At 45.8% G+C, this 26,752-nt stretch overlaps 1 protein-coding gene across 2 annotated transcripts in view; it reads left to right on the top strand.

Annotated features, from left to right (window-relative positions):
• cbl (Cbl proto-oncogene) overlaps positions 1–26,752 on the top strand; it is a 170,815-nt gene that overhangs the window by 77,195 nt on the left and 66,868 nt on the right. For both annotated transcript variants that reach the window (XM_085967669.1, XM_085967670.1), the window contains exons 3-4: positions 18,041–18,187; positions 24,768–24,924. In XM_085967669.1, coding sequence (XP_085823795.1) covers positions 18,041–18,187; positions 24,768–24,924 — 304 coding nt within the window. The remainder of the gene's footprint in view (positions 1–18,040; positions 18,188–24,767; positions 24,925–26,752) is intronic.

Here is a 26,752-nt window from a genome sequence, read left to right as displayed (position 1 = left end):
GTGATGCAGATAAGACGATTAATGGTGTTTTTTCATTTCAGAGTATAGAATCTGATAGCACACATTAGTTAGATTTATAATACAATTGCTCATAGTATCTGCAGACGATGCTAACTCCGCCGTAATGACTAATGCAGAAATACCATTTCCACTGTTCCACTAGGAAATGCTATGGCTTTAGGAAAGGGCAAGAGGAGGACGTTGGTAATACAGACCCACTTACAAAGCTCAGGTCAGGAAACTTCCCTCACAGGGAAAGAACATTTAAGGACATTGTCTCTTGGGCTGTTATCTTAAACCTAGCAGTCTAAGAGTGGCCATGGCAGAAGCCTGTTTAACCTATCAATTGGGATGTGATGCACAATGCATACAGAGATCTAAAGATGAAGAAAATAAATTGTAGAATGTAGACTCTGAAGAACTTTATAATAATTGTTGAAATATTGAGCTGATTTCAGCTGCAGATGTAATTGAATGATTTCTGTTTGTCTTGGTGTGTTTTTGGCCAAATTTGTCTGTTGTTGAATAGACTAGTTCCAATGATTTGGGCAATAATTGGAAACTGCAGTGGTGACTTTGAGCTTGCTAGAATATTACTTACGCTGGTCATGGTGAACGGGAAAAAAACCTCATTGCAGGAGTTGATGTGGCAAGACTATATTTCTTCTCTTCGTCAAGTAGCAGCTAGCAAAAGTAGCATTATTTCTGTTGTTCTACATAGTGTCTGGGCTGGCTGCAGAGCATCTTTCTAATTCGTATACTTGTAGGCTATTAAAAAAATTAGGGTTATTTCCGTAACATATTGGCCATTTGACAATAGAAAAATGCTTTGTTTTGTAGTTTTAAACAGTTGACATCTGAAATGCCAGTAAATCCTGATACTAATTTCCATTTTATGAACTTGGATGAACCCTGGTTTCCTTGGAATGCAATCTTTTGTCCCAATTTCCAAAATTCTTAATTTAAATGACCTCTCCCATTGCTTGAGATATTGGGGTTGTTATGCTTTATTAGGCTTACTGGAATTGAAAAGATAAGCTTCACAATTGTTGGTTTAATCTTTGCATTATTATACATCCACTTATCCAAAAGCTGATTACAGCCCTCCCATTAAATATAGATAATACATTTTAAACATACTTTAGAGGTTGGATGGTATTAGAAGGATTTAGCAGACAATGGAATGTGAAAAGGCCATTAAGTTGCTCCTTCAGACAGTTTACCCTACCATTGAATCTACTCCACATAAAGCAAACTTCGGAATATCTATCCATTCACGCATCTAGTCATTTAATCCTTTATCTACTGTCCTACAAAGATGACCCGACTCATTAAAGCTTTCAATTCTATTTATAACCAGATATTTATCCAGCTCATTTTTGGTTAGATAGTAGGTAACGATGTAAGTCGTGCCTGACCCAAGTAATGTTGGTGGAGCTGAATTAATAACAGTAGTGATAGAGTCACGGTGCTGCTAGGGAGCAGTTGCTGCACCTGTGTATGAGGAGCTGAATGTTGTCATATTGGGTGGATTAAATTTCACGTCATCTTGAAATGTGATTATTCACATAATTTATTTTAAACACCAGTTGGTTTTATTTTAACTAGTTGGTATAAATTCTGTTTTCATATTATGGATGTTTGTATTTAAAAGCTTTTTACAGTCTATGTTTTGTAAGCTGTGCTGTTAAAGGAAGCGGTGCATACAACAATGTAATGATTTCTCACCATATTAGTGCAAAGGGGATCATGGAAGAAATGCATTTGGTGCTTTTCTGATACTAGTGGTCCAGGCAGAATATTTAGCTTTTAAAATATCTCTTGATGAAACAATGTTCACAAGCCACAGGTGCTGCAGGCTTTGACTGCATTTCAGTCAATCATTGTCAAACAGCATAAACCAACGGGAACTTGTATCTCAACCCAATGGGTGCTGGTGAGGAAGGCTTGTATATTCTATTTTAGTTAACATAGAAACATAGAAGATGCTGGGCTCAGCAAGTCTTTGTTTCAGGGCCTATAAAAACAGGCTTTGAAGTGCGATTTTGCACTGAGTGCAGTTTCAACAGAGTGCTGAGAGTTGGGTGAGTCAGGGAGTTAGGTGAGGCAAGGCCTCAGAGCTTCGGCGGTTGCTTCAGCGGTAGAGCAGGCCTACAAAGGGCTCCAGAGACCAGGTAAGGCTTACTTTACTGGTGGTATTGAATTAATTAAATTTAACTTGATTAAAGGGGTAGGCCATGCCAGGAGAGCCCAGCCCCGTGATATGCTCCTCTTGCTCTGTGGGAATTCAGGGACGCTGCCAGTGTCCCTGACCAACACGTGTGCCAGAAATGCATCCAGCTGCAGCTACTAACGGGCCGTCTTGGGGCGCTGGAGCTGCGGGTGGATGGGTTGTGGAGCATTCACGATGCTGAGAGGGTCGCGAATTACTCGTACAGTGAGTTGGTCACACCGCAGGGTAGGGCTGCACAGGCAGAAGGGAAATGGGTGACCACCAGGCGGAACAATAGAAGCAGGCAGGTAGTGCAGGGGACCCCTGTGGCCATCCCCCTTTCAACCAGGTATACCGCTTTGGATACTGTTGGGGATGATTTACCAAGGGAAGGCAGTGGCAGCCAACTTCCTGGCACTGGGGGTGCTCCTGCTGCCCAGGAAGGGAGGAAAAAGAGTGGGAGAGCAATAGTGGTAGGGGATTCTATAGTAAGGGGAACAGATAGGTGTTTCTGTGGCCGTAGACGTGAATCCAGGATGGTTTGTTGCCTCCCTGGTGCCAGGGTCAAGGATGTCACTGAGCGGCTGCAGGGCATTCTGGAGGGGGAGGGCGAACAGCTAGAGGTCGTGGTCCACATTGGTACCAACGACATAGGTAAAAAGAGGGATGAGGTCCTGCAGCAAGAATTTAGGGAGCTAGGTAGAAGATTAAAGAGCAGGACCTCAAAGGTTGTAATCTCTGGATTACTCCCGGTGCCACGTGCTAGTGAGTATAGGAATAGGAAGATCGAACAGATGAATGCGTGGCTAAAGGGATGGTGCAGGAGGGAGGGCTTTAGTTTCCTGGATCACTGGGTCTGCTTCTGGGAAAGGTGGGACTTGTACAAGTCGGACGGTTTACACCTGAACCAGAGGGGGACCAATATCCTTGCGGGGAGGTTTGCTAGCACTGTTGGGGGGGGTTTAAACTAACTTGGCAGGGGGATGGGATACAGAGTGGAGCTATAGTAGGGGGTGATTTACAGCCAAATACGGAGGAAAAAACAAGTCAGCTGGGAAGGCAGAGCAAATATGTGAAGGCAAAAGGGAATATGGCAAGGCTGGAAGGCATTTATTTTAATGCAAGGAGTCTTGCAAATAAGCTGGATGAACTGAAGTTGTTGTTGAAGACATGGGAGTACGATATTGTTGCTATCACGGAGACATGGTTGAGGGAGGGTCAGGACTGGCAGCTCAATATTCCGGGGTATAGAATCTTCAGGCGAGACAGAGGGGGCTGTAAAAGGGGAGGGGGTGTTGCAATATTAATTAAGGAGTCAATTACTGCTGTAAGGAGGGATGATATATTAGCCGGTTCCTCTAATGAGGCCATATGGGTAGAACTTAAAAACAAAAAGGGGGCAAGCACTTTGCTGGGAGTGTACTATAGGCCCCCAAACAGTCAGGGGGAGATAGAGGAACAGATATGTAGGCAAATCTCCGAGAAGTGCGAAAATAATAGGGTAATAATAGTGGGGGATTTCAACTTCCCCAATATAAATTGGGATAGTCAGAGTGTGAAAGGCTTAGAGGGTGCAGAATTCTTAAAGTGCATCCAGGAGAGCTTTTTGAGCCAACATGTAGAAAGTCCTACAAGAGAGGGGGCGGTACTGAACCTAATTCTAGGGAATGTAGCCGGGCAAGTGGTGGAAGTGTCAGTAGGAGAGCATTTTGGCGACAGTGACCATAATTCGGTGAGATTTAAGGTGGTCATGGAAAAAGACAAAGACGGCCCGGAAATAAGGGTTCTAAATTGGGGGAAGGCCGATTTTAATATGATAAGGCAGGATCTGGCCAAAGTGGACTGGGAGCAGCTACTTATAGGAAAATCCACATCAAAGCAGTGGGAGACTTTCAGAAGGGAAATGGAGAGAGTACAACGCCAACATGTTCCTGTAAAGGTCAAGGGTGGGACCAACAAGCAAAGGGAACCTTGGATGACAAGGGATATACAAAAATGCATTAGGAAAAAAAGGGGGGCTTTTGGCAGTTACAAAAGACTAAAGATGGAGGAAGCCCTAGAGGAGTATAAAAAGTGCAGGGGCATACTTAAAAAATAAATTAGGAGAGCGAGGAGGGGCCATGAAATAACACTGGTGCGCAAAATAAAGGAAAATCCTAAGATGTTTTATAAGTATATTAAGGGCAAGAGGATAACCAGGGAAAGGGTAGGGCCCATTAGGGACCAAAGTGGCAATCTGTGTGTAGAGCCAGATGATGTAGGCGGGGTTTTAAATGAATTTTTTGCATCTGTGTTCACTATGGAGAAAGACGATGTAGACATAGAAATCGGGCAAGGGGACTGATATACTTGAACATATTAGCATCGAGAGGGAGGAGGTACTAGCGGTTTTAGCAGGCCAAAAAGTGGATAAATCCCCAGGCCCGGACGAGATGTATCCCAGGCTGCTGTGTGAGGCAAAGGAGGAGATTGCAGGGGCTCTGACACACATTTTCAGAACCTCTCTGGCCACAGGGGATGTACCAGAGGACTGGAGAACTGCTAACGTAGTACCATTATTCAAGAAGGGTAGCAGGGATAAACCAGGGAATTACAGGCCAGTGAGCCTAACATCTGTGGTAGGGAAATTATTGGAAAAAATTCTGAGGGACAAAATTAGTCTCCACTTGGAGAAGCAAGGATTAATCGGGGATAGTCAGCATGGCTTTGTCAAGGGTAAATCATGTCTGACCAATCTGATTGAATTTTTCGAGGGGGTGACTAGGTGTGTGGATGAGGGAAATGCTGTGGATGTGGTATACATGGACTTCAGTAAGGCTTTTGACAAAGTCCCGCATAGGAGACTGGTCAAGAAGGTAAGAGCCCATGGGATCCAGGGTGCCTTGGCACGTTGGATCCTAAACTGGCTGAGTGGCAGGAGGCAGAGGGTGATGGTCAAAGGTTGCTTTTGTGACTGGAAGCCTGTGTCCAGTGGGGTACCACAGGGATCGGTGCTGGGTCCCTTGCTGTTTGTGATCTACATAAATGATTTGGATGAGAATGTAAAAGGTATGATCAGTAAGTTCGCAGATGACATGAAAATTGGTGGGGTGGTAAATTGCGAGGAGGAAAGCCTCAGGCTACAGGACGATATAAACGGGTTGGTCAGATGGGCGGAAAAGTGGCAAATGGAATTTAACCCTGAAAAGTGCGAGGTGATGCATTTTGGACGGACAAATAAGGCAAGGGAATACACAATGAGTGGTAGGGCCCTAGGAAGTACAGAGGGTCAGAGGGACCTTGGTGTACATGTACATAGATCCCTGAAGGCAGCGGAACAGGTAGATAAGGTGGTTAAAAAGGCATATGGGATACTTGCCTTCATTAGCCGAGGCATAGAATATAAGAGCAGGGAGGTTATGATGGAGCTGTACAAAACGCTGGTAAGGCCACAGCTGGAGTACTGTGTGCAGTTCTGGTTGCCTCACTATAGGAAGGATGTGATTGTTTTGGAGAGGGTGCAGAGAAGATTCACCAGGATGTTACCTGGGATGGAGCGCCTCAGCTATGAAGAAAGACTAAACAGGCTGGGGTTGTTTTCCTTGGAGCAAAGAAGGCTGAGGGGGGACTTGATTGAGGTGTACAAAATGATGAGGGGCATAGATAGGGTAGATAAAGAGGAACTTTTCCCCTTAGGGGGGTCAATAACAAGGGGGCATAGATTCAAGGTAAGGGGCAGGAGGTTTAGAGGGGATTTGAGGAGGAACTTTTTCACCCAGAGGGTGGTTGGAGTCTGGAACTCACTGCCTGAAAGGGTGGTAGAGGCAGGAACCCTCACAACATTCAAGAAGCATTTGGATGAGCACTTGAAATGCCATTGCATACAAGGCTATGGACCAAATGCTGGAAAATGGGATTAGATTGGACAGGGCTTGATGGACGGCGCAGACACGATGGGCCGAAGGGCCTCTTTTTGTGCTGTATAACTCTATGACTCTAAGATAGGAGCAGGAGTAGGCCATTCGGCCCTTCGAGCCTGCTCCGCCATTCAATGAGATCATGGCTGATCATCCAAATTCAGTACCCTGTCCCTGCCTTCTCCCCATATCCCTTGATCCCTTTAGCCTTAAGAAATATAGCCAACTCTTTCTTGAATATACTTAATGAACTGGCCTCCACCGCCCTCTGTGGCAGAGAATTCCACAGGTTCTCCACTCTCTGGGTGAAGAAATTGCTCCTCATTTCAGTCCTAAATGGCTTACCCCTGTTCCTTAGACTATGACCCCTGGTTCTGGACTCCCCGGCCATCAGAAACATCCTTCCTGCATCTTGTCTGTCCAGGCCTGACAGAATGTTATAGGATTCAATGAGATCCCCTCTCAATCTTCTAAACTCCAGTGAGTATAAGCCCAATCGACACAATCTCTCCTCATACGTCATTCCTGCCATCCCAGGTATCAGCCTGGTGAATCTTCGCTGCACTCCTTCCATGGCAAGAACGTCCTTCCTCAGGTAAGGCGACCAAAACTGCGCACAATACTCAAGGTGTGGTCTCACCAAGGCCCTGTACAACTGCAGCAAGACATCCTTGTTCTTGTACTCGAACCCTCTTGCTACGAAGGCCAACATACCATTTGCCTTCTTAACCGCCTGCTGCACCTGCATGCTTACCTTCAGCGACTGGTGTACAAGAACACCCAGGTCTCTGCACTTCCCCTTCTCCCAATCTATTGCCATTCAAATAATAATCTGCCTTCCTGTTTTTGCCACCAAAGTGGATAACCTCACATTTATCCACATTATAGTGCATTTGCCATGTTTCTGCCCAATCACCCAACCTGTCCAAATCGTGCTGGAGTTTCCCGACATCCTCCTCACAGCATACCCTCCCACCCAGCTTTGTGTCGTCTGCAAATTTGGAGATATTACATCCAATTCCCTCGTCCAGATCATTAATATATATTGTGAACAGCTGGGGTCCTAGGACCGATCCTTGCGGTACCCCACTAGTCACTGCCTGCCACTCGGAAAACGACCCGTTTATTCCAACTCTTTGCTTTCTGTCCGCCAACCAGTTCTCTATCCAAGTCAATACCTTGCCCCCAATCCCATGTGCCTTAATTTTGCACGCTAATCTCTTATGTGGGACCTTATCGAAAGCCTTCTGAAAGTCCAAATACAGCACATCCACTGGTTCTCCCTTATCTATTTTACCAGTTACATCCTCAAAAAATTCCAGTAGATTAGTCAAGCATGATTTACCTTTTGTAAATCCATGTTGACTTTGTCCGGTCCAGTCACTGCTTTCCAAGTGCTCTGCTATTACATCTTTTATAATGGACTCTAGCATTTTCCCCACTGCAGATGTCTATAATTCCCCGCCTTTTCTCTACCACCTTTTTTGAATAGTGGGGTAACATTAGCTACCCGCCAATCCATGGGTACCGTTCCAGAGTCTATAGAGTTCTGGAAGATGACCAGCAATGCACCAGTAATGGAATTGAACATTTCTCACAGCAGTAGCAGTGCCAACTAATATTGCATATTATGTGGTCTTCATTTATTACTTAGAAATAAGACTTTACATGTAAAGATTAAGACCAGTTTAATTTGAATAGGAACATTGATTTGCTAGATGAAAAAAGACCACGGTCTATCTAGTTCGCCGTCTACCATCCTGGTAGTCGCATGATACTCTGCTAATGGAGTTGTTGACTAATCACAGCAATCGATCTTTATCAATTAATCCACAACAGACCCAGACACGAGGTGAGGAAAACTTCAGTGGGGGAGAGCTTTGGGAATCATAGGTCCAAAGTTACCTGTTCCTCTCGTGTCTCAAATTACGCATATGCTCAATCCCAAAATACTGTTTTCTGAAAGAAACCTATATAATTTGTATTTGAATGAATCAATACTAACAGTTTCCACCGTCTCCCTAGGGAGCCTGTTCTATAGTTTGACCACTTGCTCACTGAAATAATGTTGCCGCAGATTAGTTTTAAATTTACCCCTTTCAAGTGTCCTCTGGTTCTACTGTCCAGGACAAGATGAAATAACTTGTCGTGGTCTACATTATCTAGTCCCTTTTAGAATCCTAAAAACTGTAATTATATCGCCTCTTAACCATCTAATTTCCAGTGAAAATATGCCCAATTCACACAATCACTCCTCATAATCCAATTTTTCCACCCCCTCAATCATCCTGGTTGTTCTCTTTTCTGTATGTATTCAATAGTTGCAATATTCTTCTTGTACTATGGTGACCAGAAATGTACACAGTAGTCTAAGTGCGGTCGCGCCAATGATTTATAAAGTGTCAGGATTACTTCACTATTTTGGCTCAATGTTGACCTTTCTAATACATCTCAACATCTGATTTGCTTTACTCACTGTCATCAAGCATTATTGTGATAGCTTCAATTTATTATCCTTCAGGCCCCACTAGATCTCTTTCATTTCTCATGCACATTATTTTCTATCCATTTGAGTGATGGTGCGTTCCTGGATTTTTTGTCCACATGTGAAGCACTTTGTATTTCTCTACATTGAATTTCATCTGCCGCCTGTCTGCTCAATTCTGAAGTATATTCAAATTCTCCTGTAGCTTATCCTGTACAGCTTTGGAGTCTATTGTGGCGGAGCCACTGAGTGACTCTGGGCAACTGTACATAATTCCCTTTAACGATATTCTAACACCAGCCAAGTCTGTACCATTGTGTTAGACATTACTTCGTTTTGTCTATAGTGTTTGTGTGCACGGGGCGTGGCCCCTTTAAGAGCGCGGGTAAACGCAATGACGTCCTGTCGCAAACCAGGTGACTGCCCAGGCAGTCCTCGTGGAAGCTCCATCTTGTACAGACCTGTTTTCGTGGTTCTCCTGTATCGATCTTAACAAACTGTTTAAACTCGTTTAGTTTTACATTAAAAGCCTGTTTGTTTGATCGCCTGAGTCGACCTTAGTTCTTAGTTAGGAATTCGTCAATTCCTGCATTGGTGACCCCGTCTTTTGTGAACGTTTTTTGCAAAAAGAACACACCATGGAGGCCAACGCCGTTTCGTTGAAGCTACCGCAGTTCTGGGAGCAGCAAGCAACCTCGTGGTTCATTCAGGTCAAGGCACAATTTGCACTGAGGGACATCGTTGCGGATCAGACCCGATATCTCTGTGGTCTCAGCCCTCGACGGCTCTACCGCCTCACGGATCGTCAGTCTCCTTGAGAACCCTCCAACAGAGCGCAAGTACGAAACCTGCAAGTTTTCGGGCTCACTAAATCGGAGCGCGCCCGTTGGCTGCTCGCTATGCCCGGGCTCGGGGACTCCAAGCCTTCGGAGTTAATGAGCCAAATGCTCGCCCTCCTTGGCTCCGAGCTAGAATGCTTCCTATTCCGGGAATTATTCCTCCGCTAGCTACCGGAACAGGTGCAAGCTGCCCTGGCCAGATCTGAAGTCGAGGACTGCGCGGCACTTGCGGCAGAGGCGGACAAAATATTCGCCGTTACTCAGCATTACTGCGCCGCCACGAGGCGCCCATCCCCCACAGACGCCGCCCCAGCTCGTAGGCCTGCTGAGCTGTGTCCCTACCACGTGCGGTTCGGTGCGAAAGTGAGACGTTGCCGCCCTCCCTGCAGTTTCTCCACCCCCCCCCCCCCAAAAAAAAAAACTACGAGGACCAGGTGTAACGGGCGCCCCACGGCCGCGATGGCGATCGGCAACGCAGGCAAGCTGCTGTTTATCACCGATACTCTTTCCGGTCGTCGTTTCCTGTGCGACACCGGGGCGCAGTGCAGCATCTTACCTGCGTCCGCCCTCGATATGCAGACCGGGATTCACGGTCTCGCCCTTGAAGCGGCCAATGGCGCGGCAATTCGGACCTTCGGCAGACGGCGGGTGCAGTTGTGTTTCGGAGGCCAGCGTTTCCACTGGGAGTTTGTGACGGCCAAGGTTTCGCAACCCATTCTCGGCGCGGATTTCCTGTGCACCAACAGCCTCCTGGTTGACGTGAGGAACTGGCGGTTGATCAACGCGGCAACTTTTCATTCTATCCCTTGTTACCGCAGTAACACTACGTCGCGCACCGTCGCCTGTGATTTTCCGGCTCCGGATGAGTTCGCTCGCCTGCTCGGCGAATTCCCCGACCTGACGAGGCCCACTTTCTCCTCCGCGGCCACGAAACATGGTGTGGAACACCACATCACCACCAACGGCCCCCCCGGTCTACGCGCGGGCCTGGAACCTGGCAAGCTGGCGGTCGCGATAGCGGAGTTCGCGACCATGGAACGGTTAGGGATTATTCGCCGGTCAAATAGTCCCTGGTCTTCACCCCTCCACATCGTCCCGAAGCCTGGCGGCGGCCATGCGGCAGCTATCGACGCCTAAACGACGCCACCACTCCTGATCGGTACCCGATCCCCCATATTCAGGATTTCTCCGCCCATTTGGCAGGGAACACTGTCTTCTCGAAAGTTGACCTCGTCCGGGGCTACCACCAGGTCCCCGTTCATCCCCAAGACATTCAGAAGACCGCAGTCATCACCCCATTCGGCCTTTTCGAGTTCTTAAGAATGCCGTTTGGCTTAAAGAACGCCGCCCAGGCATTCCAACGCCTGATGGACTCCGTGCTGCAGGACCTCAAGTTCCTCTTTGTCTACTTAGACGACACCCTCATTGCCAGTCCCACCAAAGCAGAACACATCTGTCACCTACGCACCCTTTTTCAGCGTCTCAGCCAACACGGCCTGATTATCAACCCGGCCAAGTGTCAGTTTGGTCTGCGGCAAATTGATTTCCTGGGGCATCGCATCACTTCAGAGGGAGCGGTTCCTTTACAAGCGAAGGTAGAGGCGGTGACATCCTTTCCACGCCTGCAAACCATTAAGGCCCTGCAGGAATTCCTAGGCATGGTAAACTTTTACCACCGTTTCGTGCCTAAGGCAGCACTGCTCATGCAGCCCCTGTACGAGGCCCTCAAGGGCAGGACAGGCACAGATACGGTAGACTGGACGGAGGACATGGCCTGGGCATTTGCTGACACAAAGAGCTTTGGCCAATGCGACTATGCTGGCGCACCCGCTGCCAGGAGCCACCATCGCCCGCACCACCGACGCGTCAGACTACGCAATTGGCACCGTGCAAGAGCAGTGGGTGAATGGGACCTGGCAGCTGTTGGCATTCTTCAGCCGTCAACTACGGCGGAACGAGCAGAAGTATAGCACATTCGACCGGGAGTTGCTCGCTCTTTTTCTGGCCATCCGACATTTTCGCTTCTTCCTGGAAGGACGTCCCTTCACCGCCTTCGTGGACCATAAGCCGCTCACCTTCGCCATGGCCAAGACCGCTGAACCGTGGTCATCCCAACAGCAACGTCACCTGACGTACATATCCGAGTTCACCACGGATATACAGCACGTGGCCGGTAAGGACAACCTGGTGGCCGACTGCCTCTCCCGCGCGACCGTCAATACGGTTCATTTAGGCATCGATTACGCCCTCATGGCAGCGGATCAAGCCTCGGACCCAGAAGTCCAAGCCTACAAAACCACCGTCACTGGCCTCCAGTTGGCCGACGTGAAGTTCCATGTGGCAGGTACCACGCTCTTGTGTGACGTCTCCGTTCGGGACCCTCGCCCTGTCGTACCGGCCGTCTGGCGCCGCAAAGTGTTCGACGCCATACATGGGTTGTCACACCCAGGAATGAAGGCCTCCCAGAAGCTGATGTCGAGGAAATTCGTATGGCACGGCATGCACAAGGATGTCCGCGACTGGACCAACACCTGCGTGGTCTGCCAAAAGGCCAAAGTACAGCGTCACATCAAAGCTCCGTTGGCCACCTTCACAGTGCTGGAGCGACGGTTTGACCATGTCAATGTGGACCTGGTGGGTCCACTCCCACCCTCCCATGGTTTTTCACACATCCTGACCATGGTTGACCGCACCACCAGATGGCCGGAGGCGGTTCCCCTATCATCCACTACTTCGGCGGACGTGGCCAGGGTGTTCATTTCCACCTGGGTCGCCTGTTTCGGAGTGCCTGCTGATATTTCTTCAGACAGGGGACCACAGTTTTCCTCCGAACTCTGGAATGCAGTGGCCCAAGGGCTCGGTGTCAAATTACACCGCACCACAGCCTACCACCCACAGGCGAATGGTCTCTGTGAACGTTTCCACCGGTCACTAAAAGCCTCCCTGAGGGCCAGCCTCCAGGACGCTGGATGGGCAGACAAGCTACCGTGGGTCCTGTTGGGCCTTCGCACGGCCCCCAAAGAAGACCTTCCCTCTTCATCCGCGGAGCTGGTGTACGGACAACCGTTGCGAGTCCCAGGAGATTTCCTACCAGAATCAACGAAGCCTTGGTCTGCGTCTGACCAGCTGACTAGTCACCGGGAGGCGGCCAGCTGTTTCGCGCCGGTGCCCACTTCGCACCACGGGCTGCAGAGTTCGCACGTTCCAACGGGGCTTCACAAAGCAGAATACGTCTTTATTCGCCACGATGCTCACCGGAATCCATTCAAGGCCCCATATACTGGTCCCTTCCGCATGTTGGAGGCAGGGGACAAAACCTTCACTGTAGATGTCAGTGGTAAACCGGACCACATTTCAGTCGATCGATTGAAGCCGGCGCATCTGGACCTCGACCGCCCCGTCGAGACAGCACTACCGCCGAGACGAGGTTGGCCACCCAGCGCCGTTCCGGCAGACCAAGCGCAACCGCCGCCAGCCGCCCAGCAGCCTTCACCGCAGGAGTACAGGAGTCGTTCCGACAGGCTCATCAGACCCCCTCGCCTTTTGACTTTGTCTGTTAAAGCGAATTCTGGGGGGGCGCATGTGGCGGAGCCACTGAGTGACTCTGGGCAACTGTACGTAATTCCCTTTAACGATGTTCTAACACCAGCCTAAGTCTGTACCATTGTGTTAGACATTACTTTGTTTTGTATATAGTGTTTGTATGCACGGGGCGTGGCCCCTTTAAGAGTGCAGGAAACCGCGGGTAAACGCGATGACGTCATGTCGCAAACCAGGTGACTGCCCAGGCAGTCCTCGTGGAAGCTCCCTCTTGTACAGACCTGTTTTCGTGGTTCTCCTGTATCGATCTTAAACTGTTTAAACTCGTTTAGTTTTACATTAAAAGCCTGTTTGTTTGATCGCCTGAGTCGACCTCAGTTCTTAGTGTAGGAATTGACGAATTCCTACACTATCACCTTTATTAGCTTTGTATCATCTGCATAATTTAGCCATTGTGCTTGTGACTCCTAGCTCCAGATAATTTATGAAGATATTAAACAAAAGGGGTCTGAAAACAGACCCTGGTTGGGACCCTGCTGGTAATCTAGTGATGACAATTCAGGCTGATGACAATCCCTATACCATCACCCTCTGGGGTCTATTGTTCAACCAATTACGTATCCATTCTAAAATATTGTCACTGATTCATGCTTTCTTTTTTTCAGTTTATGGCTCAGTGGTAATACCATTGCCTCTGAATCCGAAGGTTGAGGGTTCAAATCCCAATCTAGAGACATGAGCACAAAATCTAGGCTGACACTTCAGTACGATACTGAGGGAGTGTTGGAATTGTCGCTTTTCGGATGAGACGTTAAACCGAGGCCCTGTCTGCCCTCTCGGGTGGATGTAATAAAGATCCCATGGCACTATTGCAAAGAAGAGCAGGAGATTTCTCCCTGGTGTCCTGGCCAATATTTATCACTCAACCAATATCACTAAAAAACAGATTATTTAGTCATTATCACATTGCTGTTAGTGGGACCTTGCTTTGCACAAATTGGCTGCTGCGTTTTTACATTGTAACAGTGACTACACTTCAAAAGTACTTCATTGGCTGTAAAGCACTTTGGGACATCCTGAGGTCGTGGAAGACCCTATATAAATGCAAGTCTTTCTTTACCTGCATTGGATAAGAAACTATTTATCTAGTAGCCAATCTCTTTTTTTAAAAATATATAAATTTGAATCCTTTCGGTGGAAATCTGCAACCCCCTCCCCAGTTCTATATCTCAACATTTCACTTTCAACATTGTAGCCTCTGACTCACCATATGATCAGAGAAATAAAAATTGGGAAAGATATGGTCTCCAGCAGGTAAGAAAGACCCAAGACCCACTAAATGATTAACCTGCCAGTTCATTGCGTTCATTAAAAATAACCTATTTAGATCCCTGGAAGCCTGGTGGGTGAAAGCATTGACTGGTGTCGCACTAATCCATACAGATCATCAGGCCCAGGGTTAGATTCCTGGTCTATGCTGAGTTAACAGATCTGGTCTGGATGGAAGTAGGGACGTTACAATTGACCTCAGCATCCGTGGGCTAAGGAGGGAAAAAATCAGGCACCGTTCCTACCTCCTCATCAAAAGACCCCTGTTGGAAAGTGTGCACGTCTGGACATTGTGTGAGAATAGGAATAGGCTCAGAGTGACCCCTCTCTTTCCACCCCGCCCCCCCCCCCCCCCCCCCCCCCACCATGAACAAATCGCCGGCTTGCATTTGTTGACTATGAGCAATGACCCCCTTGGGCAACATTTCAGAATGCTGCCAGCACTTTTGTAGATCTGTACCCCAGCAAGCATTAATATCTTCAGGAGAGGAGAAAAAGTTGGTGGTAAAATAGCTTCTTGATTTTTAAGTTCTCTGCACCCTATCTCCCCCCCCCCCCCCCCCCCTATGATTATGAGCTAAAGTTCTAATATATTATAATGATATATCTTTTAAGATTTGGAAATTCTGAGTGCTAGCTCTTCTATATTGTAGCTGGTATTGACTGATTTGGCTGTGACTGCCTCTAACACGAGTTAATTTTCAAAGGTATCAAAGAGCTAGGAGGTTAGTTTTACACTGTTTCTTTAGTGCAAACTAGACAGAAAAAAATCTAATAGCACGGTAGCTGTAAGGTGATCCAGACACCCCTAAAAAGAGAAGCCTCTTGCTAAGCCCTATTAGAGATGATATTAATGGTAAATGGATAATCAGTGTACACCAAGAAACTAAAATTAATGCAGGGAGAGCCCCACTCTTTTTAAAAAAAAAACGAATGGCATTCTGTACAGAGGCCTGTCACTCAGCCAGTGATCTAAAGCCGCCCCCTGACTGTTCTATTTGTGTTGTGATAATATGCAGAAAGCAATGGAAGTCATTCCTTGTGAAATGTGACTGGACTGTGGATTGTATGGCTTCAGTCCATTGATTGAATGTGCACGGCTCGTTCTTTCAGGACTCAATTATAACAAAGCTGTGTGTCTGTGTCGAGCTGAAATCTATCGACATGAGATGAGATGACAATAGATTGTGTTTATTCCATGAGCTTGAAATGTTTATTTCCCAGTCCAACAATTCGGGCTTCCTGAAGTGTAATAAAAGTTTGGTCAAATATGCATTCTCTTACTTTCCTAAAATTTAAATTCTGTTAAAGAAATTAAAATCTGGTGCACAAGTCAAACTTTATTGTACTGTTGCTGAGGGCAGCAATCTAACCCCAGGTTTAGTGCTATTAATGGTACAGGGATGTTTGCGCAAGGTTTGAGTCCAGCAAATTGTCTGCTGTGAATTTATTTATGGTCCAGTTACAAACTGTTGATTGAGATTCATTCTGATAAATACTCAGTGGCGTCAAGAATGGAAAAACCTGATTCTTCAAAAAAAAAAGGGTGGAAACAGAGGACTAATATATACTTTGTCTTAAAACAGAAGCAAAATACTGCAGATGCTGAAAATCCCCGGGAGGGGGCGGTGGGGGTGTTATTAAAAATGGGGAAACCGACCCCAACCCGCCATGCATGTGCCTACTTCCGGTTTAACTGGGGCAGGTTGGAGGGCGGGTGAGTAGCCTACTCTCGAGAGGTGGGTTGTTAATTAGAATATGTTAATGAGGCTGCGCACCTCAGATTTTAACAGCTATCTGGATTTAATGGCTGCAGGCTGGGTTTCCCAGGGCTCGGGAATCCTGGCAGCTAAATGGAGGCGAGAACTGCCGGCTGCAGCAGGTAAGTGCTTTTCCAGCACTGCTTGTGGGCCGGGAGGAGCAGGAGTGCTTCCTTCTGGCCCCCAAACAAGCCTGCCGTGATCTGCCTTCCTCCCCACGATCTGATGTTGCACCCACTGCGATCGCCCCACCCCCAGGACGATCTCTTCCCTCCCTCCTCTCCGGTTCTCGGCTGCTGTCTTGTACCGCAGGCTTTTCCGCCTGGCAGCCAGGCAACTTCAATCTGGCCGGCTGCCAGGCGGAAAATAGAGAAAAAAACATTTCAAGTTGGGTGTTAAATTTGGCAGTTCGTTAAATTCTGGGTTTCCCGGCTGTTGAAAGTCGCCCCCACTCCTTTCGACCCTCCCTGTAAATATTGGGGTCGTTAGCTCTCTTTCTCCAGAGATCATGCCTGACATGTTGAGGGGGGAAAATTCGGTATCGCTCCATTTGGGGCGCCATTATTGGCGGTGCGCAAAGTTTAGCGCCTGGCGCTAATTATCACCTCCGACTGCAAACTTGGCTTTTATCGCCCCTGGAGGTGATTGGAGCGCTAAATCAGGCGCTTCACACCTGTCTTATGGTGCAAAGGCCGAGTAGCAAGGTGCTACCTCAGAGCGCTGGCGAAGCAAGGAAGGGCAAATCCAAATAAACCTGCAAAGTGCTGCTCAGTACTCAAAACTCCTTCACACAGCGTTGAATCTCTCCAGAAGTCTCTCTCTCTCTCAGAATGCGTGGTGCAAAAATGTCACCGACAAAAAAAGGCAGGAGGCGGTGGTCGCCTTTCAATAGCGCTCCCCTAGTCCCTTTCTGACAGGATAACGCTCCCCTCAACCTGTCGTTGCTAGCAGCAGGCGGTAAGGCAGGGGGCGCCACTCGATATCCGGTCCGGGGCGTTGCGCACTCGACTGACGTCACAATTTGCCGGCGCAGGAGATTGTGGCGGTAGTGTTTAGCGCCGCCGCAAAATGTCTAGTTAATTTCACGAGCGGCACAAACATCGCCGCGCCCGGGCGCTAGTTGCTTTGCGCCCCAATTGGCACCCTCTTAAGGCGCTAACGGGAGGCACAAACAACTGAATTTTTCCCCGAGTGTTTCCAGCATTTTCTGATTCTATTTTATACTTTGTCGTATGTCTTTTCTTGTACTTAGCCATGTATTAAAACTACTCTTCAGCATCCCATAGCAGTGTTTACTTGTATAGTATCATTTATGGGTTATGCATGGTTTTAATATATTTGAATACATTTTTCCTTTAAATTACTTTTACTTCTGTAGCGGATATTTTTGTAAACAAGTTTTTGTTAAATGAATCAATGCTTTTATTTTTTTTAAAAGAAAACGTATCCTTAGTTTATCGAGTCTTCTCGGACTCTTGTATTGCTCAGGGTTGGGTATATTCACAGATATATATATTGGGTTCCCATTTACTACCTCTTGCCCTGAAAATTGGGCTGAGCTGTTTTGGGGAGGAGGGCATGAAGAGTTTGCAGCGGAGGCACACAGACTTGCATGGGACTAAAATGGTGAGGCGGGCTCCCTGATGGACTGAGCCCCAGTCTGGGCTGAGTGAGCTCCTCTCGGCTGGGGCACTGAGGGGGATGCTGCTATTGGCCTCGGCACCCATGTTCGGGAAGGGAAAGTCGGCTGGGACCCTTGCTTCTGCTTGCAATCCCGTGAATCTTCCTGAAAACACAAGTCTGAATGTTGGGTGAAGGCAAGTTTGAGCTCTGCTGTGGTGTTGTCTGCAGTCAAGTAGTCCTGCCAACAAATGACTAACAGTCATTTGGACAAGCTACCTGTACCTAGCAAGTAGTCGGCACTTTCAGAAGATGATTATTCAGATAAAATATTTTTGTTTTTCTCTCTCTCCTTGCAGACGACATTTGACCAAGCTGTCACTGATATTCAGTCACATGTTGGCAGAGCTGAAAGCTATATTCCAAAACGGAGTGTTCCAGGGGGACACCTTCAGGATCACAAAAGCAGATGCAGCAGATTTCTGGAGGAAAGCATTTGGAGAAAAGTGAGTTCCTTCATTTCCAATTGTTTCGTATGATTTTCAGCATTGTGATAGAATCCTGATTTATTTTTTTTCCCCCCCTTCCAAGATGATCACCCTATTCCTTTGCTATGATCAACCTCCCGGGCTTCTTGTTGTCAGTTTACGTACAGCTATTCCCACTATTACTATACCCCTGCTACCGATCTAGAAGTGTGAACATCTTTCTACCATCCTCCTGTGCATCCTCGGCTTCAAAAAAAAAAAGTACACAATCTTAAAGGGAGTAGCTATAACCATCTTTGTGAAAAGCTGCTGGACCATAACCCCTGAAGTTTACTTGTTGAATTTCATCCTATTGGATATTAACTGTAACCCTCACCTCATTATATAATGCAAAATGCTGTGCTAATGAAGTTCACGTTAATGACTAAGACTGATTTTCAGGCAACAATAAACAGGTGAGCAATCAACTAGTTTCTCTAGCCAATACAAGCCCAGAAAATTGCCTGGGTCCATTGGGTTTTGATGACTATAGTAGCATCAAATGCATGTAAAGTGGTAGAGCTTCATACTTTTGCAAAAATTTCTTTGGAGTGTTTTGTTAATTATGGTGCCATGGGATCTTTTCCATCTCCGAGGATAGCTGTGGTCTTGGCTTAACATCTCTCATACAAAAGAAAACCCCTCTGATAATGCAGTATTCCTTCAGTACAGGAAACTCTCGTTTAAACGGCTCCTAAATATCTGGAATTCTCTATTAACCGGCAAAATTCACACTCTGAAAACAACCCCTCAATAACCGGAAATGTTGCCGTGGCCGAGTTGGTTAGTTCTCCAAACTGCTACTACTCGGCTTCTTGGCGCTGTCGGAAATCGTTAGAGTTATGGATTACCCTCAACTGGCAGTACTGTACTTAATCAAGCATCTTCCACCATCCATTTAACACAACATTCTGTAGGTGAGTACACAATTACTGTATACTGCACATTTCTTGATTTTTTACATTTTTGTTTGCTAAAAATAGCCTCAGTAGATAACCCTCTCCCTCATCCGGAATTTTTAATCAACCGACACCATCCCGGTACCATCAGTGCCGGATACCAAAGAGTTTCCTGTACTGTATTGAAGTATCAGTCTAGATTATGTGCTCAAGTCCTGGACTGGGGCTTGAACCCATGACCTTCTGACTCGCAAGAGTGAAGAACCAGTAGATAGCAGCTCTAATAACTGACAAAAGTTATTGTTTCGCAATAAAAAAAACTGCCCAGCCGCCTGATAGAAACAGAAAATGTGATTGCTGTACCTTACACACAAGTGTTTGTTTGGAAGCAGTTGATAAACAGCTTGCACAAGCAGCTTCCTGGGTGTGGGAGCACAGAGCATGCACTGATCCATCAGACCAGCTGCACTCCCACACTCACCGTCCTTTCACAAAATGTACTAATCTCTCTTTAGCAGTCTGGGGCTTCATTTGGAGTCCTTCATTTACGAAACAGAGCCTTGTAGTGGCAAACAATGGCTATATTTGTCTATGAATCTGTAATAGTGAAGGGATGCCAAACAAAAAGATGTATTAAAACTTACAAGTTGAAACACTGCTCTCCCCCAGGATTATAATTAGTATTTTAATTTTTCAGTGATATTTTATGTGTTCACTATTTTGTAACTGCTAATCTCATTTAACAAAAGAAATCACATGTCTGTGAGGAAAAAGCCCTAAATTTCCTGTCCCAGTGTAATTGAGACCTGCTCACTGTGGTTGAATATAGTGAACTAATAACTATATTCCTGCAAGTTTTGCGGGAGCTTCAAAGTAACAGTGTAATCACAAAGACAAATCGTGAGGTTATACTATTACTGTAAGGAGTCTTAGTCAGACCCCAAATAGAGTGTACAGTTCCAAAGGCTCTAATCCAATTGAAAGAAGGATGCTGCTGACTTTGGAGAGGATAGAAGGGTGAGCAGACAAAAAGATTTTGGTGTTTGGTATCTGGGTTGTATTGAAAGGTTAAGAAAATTCAGCTCGTTTTCCTTTTAGGGAGGGGCGATACTTCAAGGTGATCTAAATTTTCCACATTTATAAAGGTACTTGATAGAGTCGATGCAGGCAAGTTATTCATTGTGGAGAAGGGTGCAAAAGTTTTTTTAAAAACTATGATGTTCGAAGATACCAGGAATGATTGGACTTTTTAAAATAATATATAGACTTCTGGAATTAGTTAGCGGTGAAGACCATTGAAGGGAACAGGGTAAATGGGTTCAAGAAACAATTAATTTATCTCTGGGGCAAATGATTGAGGGATGTTCTGAGGAGGTGTTTTGTGGGGTTACGGTCAGACAAAAATGGACGGGCTTGTTGTGTCCAGTGTCTTTTCTTGTTCTTAACCAGTCTCGTGTTCTTGCAGCAAATTCAGAAGAAGCATAAATCGAACAGGGATATTGACATTCTAATATACAAAAGGTTGCAATAAGTCTGTGTTTAAATGGCATGTACTGCAACTGTCCATAAAGTTTTATGTATTTTTAAGGAAACATTTGGACTCTTCGCTTATGCCAAACTGACCATCGAGATTTAAGGTTAATCGCTTTTCTGGCAGGAGCTCTTTATGCTGACCTTCTGGAGGCAATGTTCGAGTATCTATTTTTGAAGTTGGTAACTACACTCATACAGATGGTAGCTAATACAGTGTATGGGGCTGAGTGGTCATGGCAAATAGTTATTTTAGCTACGTGTTTAACAGTAGTTATCAAGATTATAGACTTCATGACCACATTAGTTATCTGGTCATAATCTAAAAGTAGAGCACTGAGTTACAGTCTTGTGTAGAATCCGTGACAGCAGACATGCTTTCAGTGTTTGATTTAGGGACTGGCAGTGCTCTACAGATTGACATTACCTAAAATAATCACTACTTGTTTTAAACCATAGAAGAAATACAGAGGAAACCTTGTTGAATATATGACTATCCCTTGGTCACTATCAGTAAAACAGCTTATCTGGTCATTATCACATTACTGATTGCGGGAACTTAGTGACCACACTTCAAAAGTACTTTATTGGCTGTAAAGCGCTTTGGGATGTCCTGAGGTCTTGAAAGGCGTTCTATAAATGCAAGTCTTTCTTTATATATTTATATAAGGGGCAAAATGACCGATAAAGCACCAGCTGCAAAGTGGCAAGTATGTCATGATGCTGGGTCAACATGGTGATAGATATAACAGTAGGTCTCTGTTTATGTACCATGGATATAAACAGAAATAAATGTTTTTTGATTGGAATGCAACTGACCACACCTCTCCACCTGCACTATGTTGAAAGTGTGTTGTTCAGGTTGACACTTGGGCCAGGACTCCAGGAGTACTTTTCTCTATAACCAGCTGCATTTGCTGACTTGGAATCTTGTGTGCCACTTTTGCTTTCCTTAGTGGTACTGTTTAATGTCAGGACATCCAAATTAAAATGGAACAGTTGAGGACTTAGTCTCCTGTATACAGGGCTTATAGTAACATCTTGACATCAGCAATGGCAACTTCTGTTCCGAATAACAACAAATTTACTGGGTCCGTCCCTATCATCACTAACTGCCGGGGCTGTTTGTAATCCCTTAGTTTGGGTATATCATGGCAGTCTGGTTGTTAGAGGAATGTTTGCTGTCTGGCTCAGGATTTTTCCCAGTGTTAGTAGAGGCATGGCTCTATTTAATATTCAGCATGTTCTGCTTTGCCCATATATGGAATGGAACTTGTCCAATCCATTCATATTTCACGAGCTGAGCAATGTGGTCAGACTTCAGTGTGCTGCAGTTGATTAGCATTCATAATTTTTTGGTTAGCCAGGTGTCTGAGATGTGCAGAAACTCATCACCATTCTGATGGGTGCTTTTTTACATTGATGCTTGTTAAAGTTTGTATAGCAGGAGGGCAGTGTGCCAGCTCTTCACATTTGTACATAGACACACAAAAATGTGGGACTGTGATTCTGCCCCGGGGTAACTGAGGCACTGTTGGCAGTGTTGATCCGGGAAGCTCGGTGCCCAGATGCCACTCTCCCAAATCTGAACTAGACAAATGGAAATGTAAAAAAAACCTCAAAAGGGTCTCCAAACCAAGTTATTGAGAAATGCTATCGGATAGAATCAGAGAAACTTGCAGCACAGAAGGAGGCCATTCGGCCCGTCGTGTCTGTGCTGGCTTTTTGAAAGAGCAGTGGTGCTCAGTCCCACACCCCCGCTCTTTGCCCGTAACCCTGTAACTTCCTCATCCTCCGTATCTGTTCAACTCCCTTTTAAAATGATTTATGAAATCGGCTTCCACCACCTTTTCAGGTAGAGCGTTCCAGATCCCAACAACTCCGAGTGAAAAAATTCTCCTCGCCTCCCCTCTAGATAGAGTTTCTGTTTGTCTGAAATAGAGTACCCACTCCACCTATATAGCATGGGTTGGCAACAGAATGGGCATACCACAGCACTGTGAGCTGCTGCTGCTCTTCTAGCTCGCCCACTATCTTCATTAGCTTGCAGGCTTATCAGGAACCGAGTGTGAGGAATTTCAGACCCCAGTGATGGGTCCATCTGTAGCTCACCCTTCTCTAATCAATCAACTTTGGTTTTGATTATTTTTTATTTTAACCTTAAGACTAATTTTGCTACAATTACTCACCCCTAACTTTTTTCTGACCTTCATGTTGCTAACCTACATTGCTTCATTACCCAGAGCCAAGTTCAGTGTTGTACCTTTCTTTGTAGGGCTTGTTATGCACTGTAGAAAGCTTTCGGCACTGCTGTGTTGCTTGCTGCTGCAGACTGACTGAGCTCACGCGTGTTCCATGATAAGATCAGTGAACAGTGACAGATACTGTACTGATGTGAAATGTGCATGTAGATTGGGCATGGGTAGCCAAAGTTTAGAAAGCACACCTGTCCCTGCGATGTTTAAAAAAAATTGGCTGTCGGTTAAATTCTGTGTCCCAGATGCAACTGAAATGACATCCGATGCACACACTTATTTGAACCATTGAAGACTTAAATTGGTGCGCTCATTACTCAGCTACCGGGACTGTTACTGATCTGTGCCATCTGGTTTTATCTCTGCAGTCTAGGCTGCTGTTGCTGCCCTGGTATCTGCAAGTTGGAACATACAGCTGATTTTGTAAAATTTCTATCTTCAAAGCTGTACATGTTGAGGTCTCTTGTGCATGTCAGTGCTGACCCGTAATATACAATAATGTCAACTCCATCTACCTAATTTGGCATAGATAAGTCTGCTTATTCCTCTGCATTTTTATTGAAAATGATTTTTTCCACTGTTTTCTCCCCTCGTTTCTCCTCCACTGCTAGAGTGTTGGTTGCCCTCTGGTACTTTGCCCAAGTTGTCATTCTTTATGTGTCAACCTACACAATGAGTGGCAGGAGGCTATTTAACTAACTATGGAGGGCATCAGAGTCGACCCAGGTCCTGTCCCCCCTGAGGTCCGTGCATTTCTCGCAGTCAGGACTGGAAACCAGCACCAATTTCCCCTCCGTAATGTGGGGGCGCGGAGGTCAATTTGTAATGCTGCAATTGCTATCCCATCGGAGATAAGCTAAACCAATACTGAATGGGAGCTGAATCTGAAACCTCTGTATTGGTATTTGTACTTGATCCGGAGAGGGGATCACAAGGTTGGATGTGATCTACCCGGAGAGGGGATCACAAGGTTGGGTGTGATCTACCCGGAGAGGGGATTACAAGGTTGGATGTGATCTACCCGGAGAGGGGATCACAAGGTTGGATGTGATCTACCCGGAGAGGGGATCACAAGGTTGGATGTGATCTACCCGGAGAGGGGATTACAAGGTTGGATGTGATCTACCCGGAGAGGGGATCACAAGGTTGGATGTGATCTACCCGACGAGCTGCATTTATTCTGTGTTGGAGCTCCAGCACACCCTGCAGAAAATTAGCAGGGTGTGGGGTCATTTCGATGATCAATAATTTCCTTACACAGCAAATGATGAATTTCAGTCATGCAGTTGTGGAGAATCACATTGTGCAGGTCAGGCATTTCCTCATAGGGAGGAGGGGAATGGAAATCCAGAAGTGCACTCTTGCGATGCATTTGCTTGCTTATAAAGTGTGGCTGGTGTAGTGACCTAGGAGCTGAAGATTGTACATTGTAGGACAAGTCGATGGGAGAACATTTACTGCCCGCAAGTTTCTTCCCTTTTCAGTTTCCTCATAGTTTTATAGCACAGTTCTTAGTACAAATGAGTACACCACTGAAGCACAATTTTGTGTGTCTACAATGTCAGTGGTCCCCCGCGGGTAGGGTCATTTATACTGTGCAATGCACAGTAGGAAAACCACGCGTCCACTGTCGGCTGAACTCCTGTACTAAATCATATAAAACCATGTTCTAGCTTGGCAAATCACAGTAACATGGATTGACTGGTACCACTAGAAGGCAGCCAATCAGGACTACTGGCACCGTTGTATCTTGTAATTGAAGACATATTTGTGGTGGATCAGAGTGGTGTTATGCTGGTGTAGAACCTGCTGCATTTCATACTACTGCATTTTGTAATCGTATGATGACTGACCTGTGTCTTCTCCCTGTGTCAGGACAATCGTTCACTGGAAGGTTTTTCGACAAGCCTTGCATGATGTTCATCCAATCACCTCTGGCCTGGAGGCCATGGCCTTGAAATCCACTATCGATCTGACGTGTAATGACTTCATCTCTGTCTTTGAATTTGACATTTTCACTCGACTTTTTCAGGTAAGTACATCAGTATGTGACCAAGTATGAGAGGGCTGCTCATCTGATGGCCTAGTGGGTCAAGGCACTGGATAGTGTAGCACTAAATCATTCCAAACAGAAAATCCCAGGTTTAATTATTGGGACAGCAATTGAAATGCTGCAATTAGCCCCAGAACCCTTGGGTTAGCAAAGGGGAAAAATCAGCCAGAGTTCCTGCTCCTGAATGTTATTCGGTCACCCCTGTGAAAAATGTGTTTGTATCCGATGAGGACAGGATCTGATTTGTGATGTCCTCATGGTAGAGTGGCCTGCTACCACTCGCTTTCTGTGTTCAGACACGAAGAATAGACACTTGGGCAAGGTACCTGTAGAACTGTCCCTCAGCTAGAGTTAATGTGGGGGTGAATATAAGAGCTGGTAGCTTTAATTGGGTAAAATTAAAGATTTTTTCAATATTGAAGTAAGAGCGTTGAGTGAGCAGAAAAGTCCTAGAAGTTGGTTATTTCCTTTGGTGATAATTCCATTCCTTCATACTTGTAAAAGTGGTTTATTATGAAATGTTTTTCCGTAAGGCTGTTTGTTTCTATTTGTCTGAGTTCAAATAGATGCAGATCATTTCCCCAGCAGGCTGCTGTGCATGTCTAGTGCAAATAAACTATTAGTCAGTGTGTGCTTCCAATAATGATTAGGTTTTGTACATATACAGACCATAGAGGTCTATGTAAATTGTAAACTATTTTTCTATTATAAACTTGCAGTATTAGCATGAGAGTTGGTAATCTTGCAGTGTGAGTGTCCCCATTCATTAGCAGCATGGGGTGCTCAGATAATTGTTCACACCGACTGCCAGCACAAAAATAGACCCAACATTTAATGTTGTGAAAAGTAACAGATAATGAGATTCGCAAACTTCTTGTGCAGTGATACCAGAACTGAGAGGGTGCAACACTCGGGAAAGACTGAACATGCTGGGGCTCTTTTCTCTAGAAAAGAGAAGGCTGAGGGGTGACCTGATCGAGGTCTTTAAAATTATGAAAGTGTTCAATAGGGTCGACGTAGAGAAGATGTTTCCACTTGTGGGGAGTCCAAAACTAGGGACCATAAATATAAGACAGTCACTAATAAATCCAATAGGGGATCCAGGAGAAACTTCTTTACCCAGAGAGTGGTGAGAATGTGGAACTCGCTACCACAGGGAGTGGTCGAGGCTAATAGCATAGATGTATTTAAGGGGAAGCTGGGTAAACACATGAGAGAGAAAGGAACGGAGGGATATGCTGATGGGGGAGATGGAGTAAAGTGGGAGGAGGCTCGTGTGGAGCACAAACACTGGCACAGACTTGTTGGGCCGAATGGCCTGTTTCTGTGCTGTAAAATTCTTTGTAAGTTTATCCTCTGAATCTTCGTGCATTATGCCAACATACATCTGTGGCGATCTGTACCTCACTCCAAGGCATCCATTATTTTGCATTTAAACTAACCAAATCATTTGATCTTGTTCTATTTATCAATATGCAAGTCTTTTTAGGCTCGATTGTCCAAGTCACCTTTGTGTTTTCATGTTCTTTCATTGTGTCCAGTGCTTGTGTGTCCAAACTGACACTTGGAAGATTACAAAAACATTTAAGGAGTAAAACTTTCTCACAATTATTAAACCATTACTGGCTTCCTCCCCTCCTACAACCCTGCCACCCCCCCCCCCCCCCCCCCAAAAAAGAATGTTAAAATTGTTGAGTTCTTTTGTTGAGTTTAGATAGAGCCTCTTGGCTGCTATGGGCACATCTGGACTTGCAGGGGTTATTTAATCATCCCCATGTGAGTGAATAGTTACATTAAGACTAACCAT

Source organism: Somniosus microcephalus, chromosome 26, assembly GCF_052327205.1.
Source record: "Somniosus microcephalus isolate GS21.2 chromosome 26, FLI_Smic_1.0, whole genome shotgun sequence".
In the NCBI taxonomy this organism is placed as follows: domain Eukaryota; kingdom Metazoa; phylum Chordata; class Chondrichthyes; order Squaliformes; family Somniosidae; genus Somniosus; species Somniosus microcephalus.
This window is presented reverse-complemented; position numbering and strand designations above follow the sequence as displayed.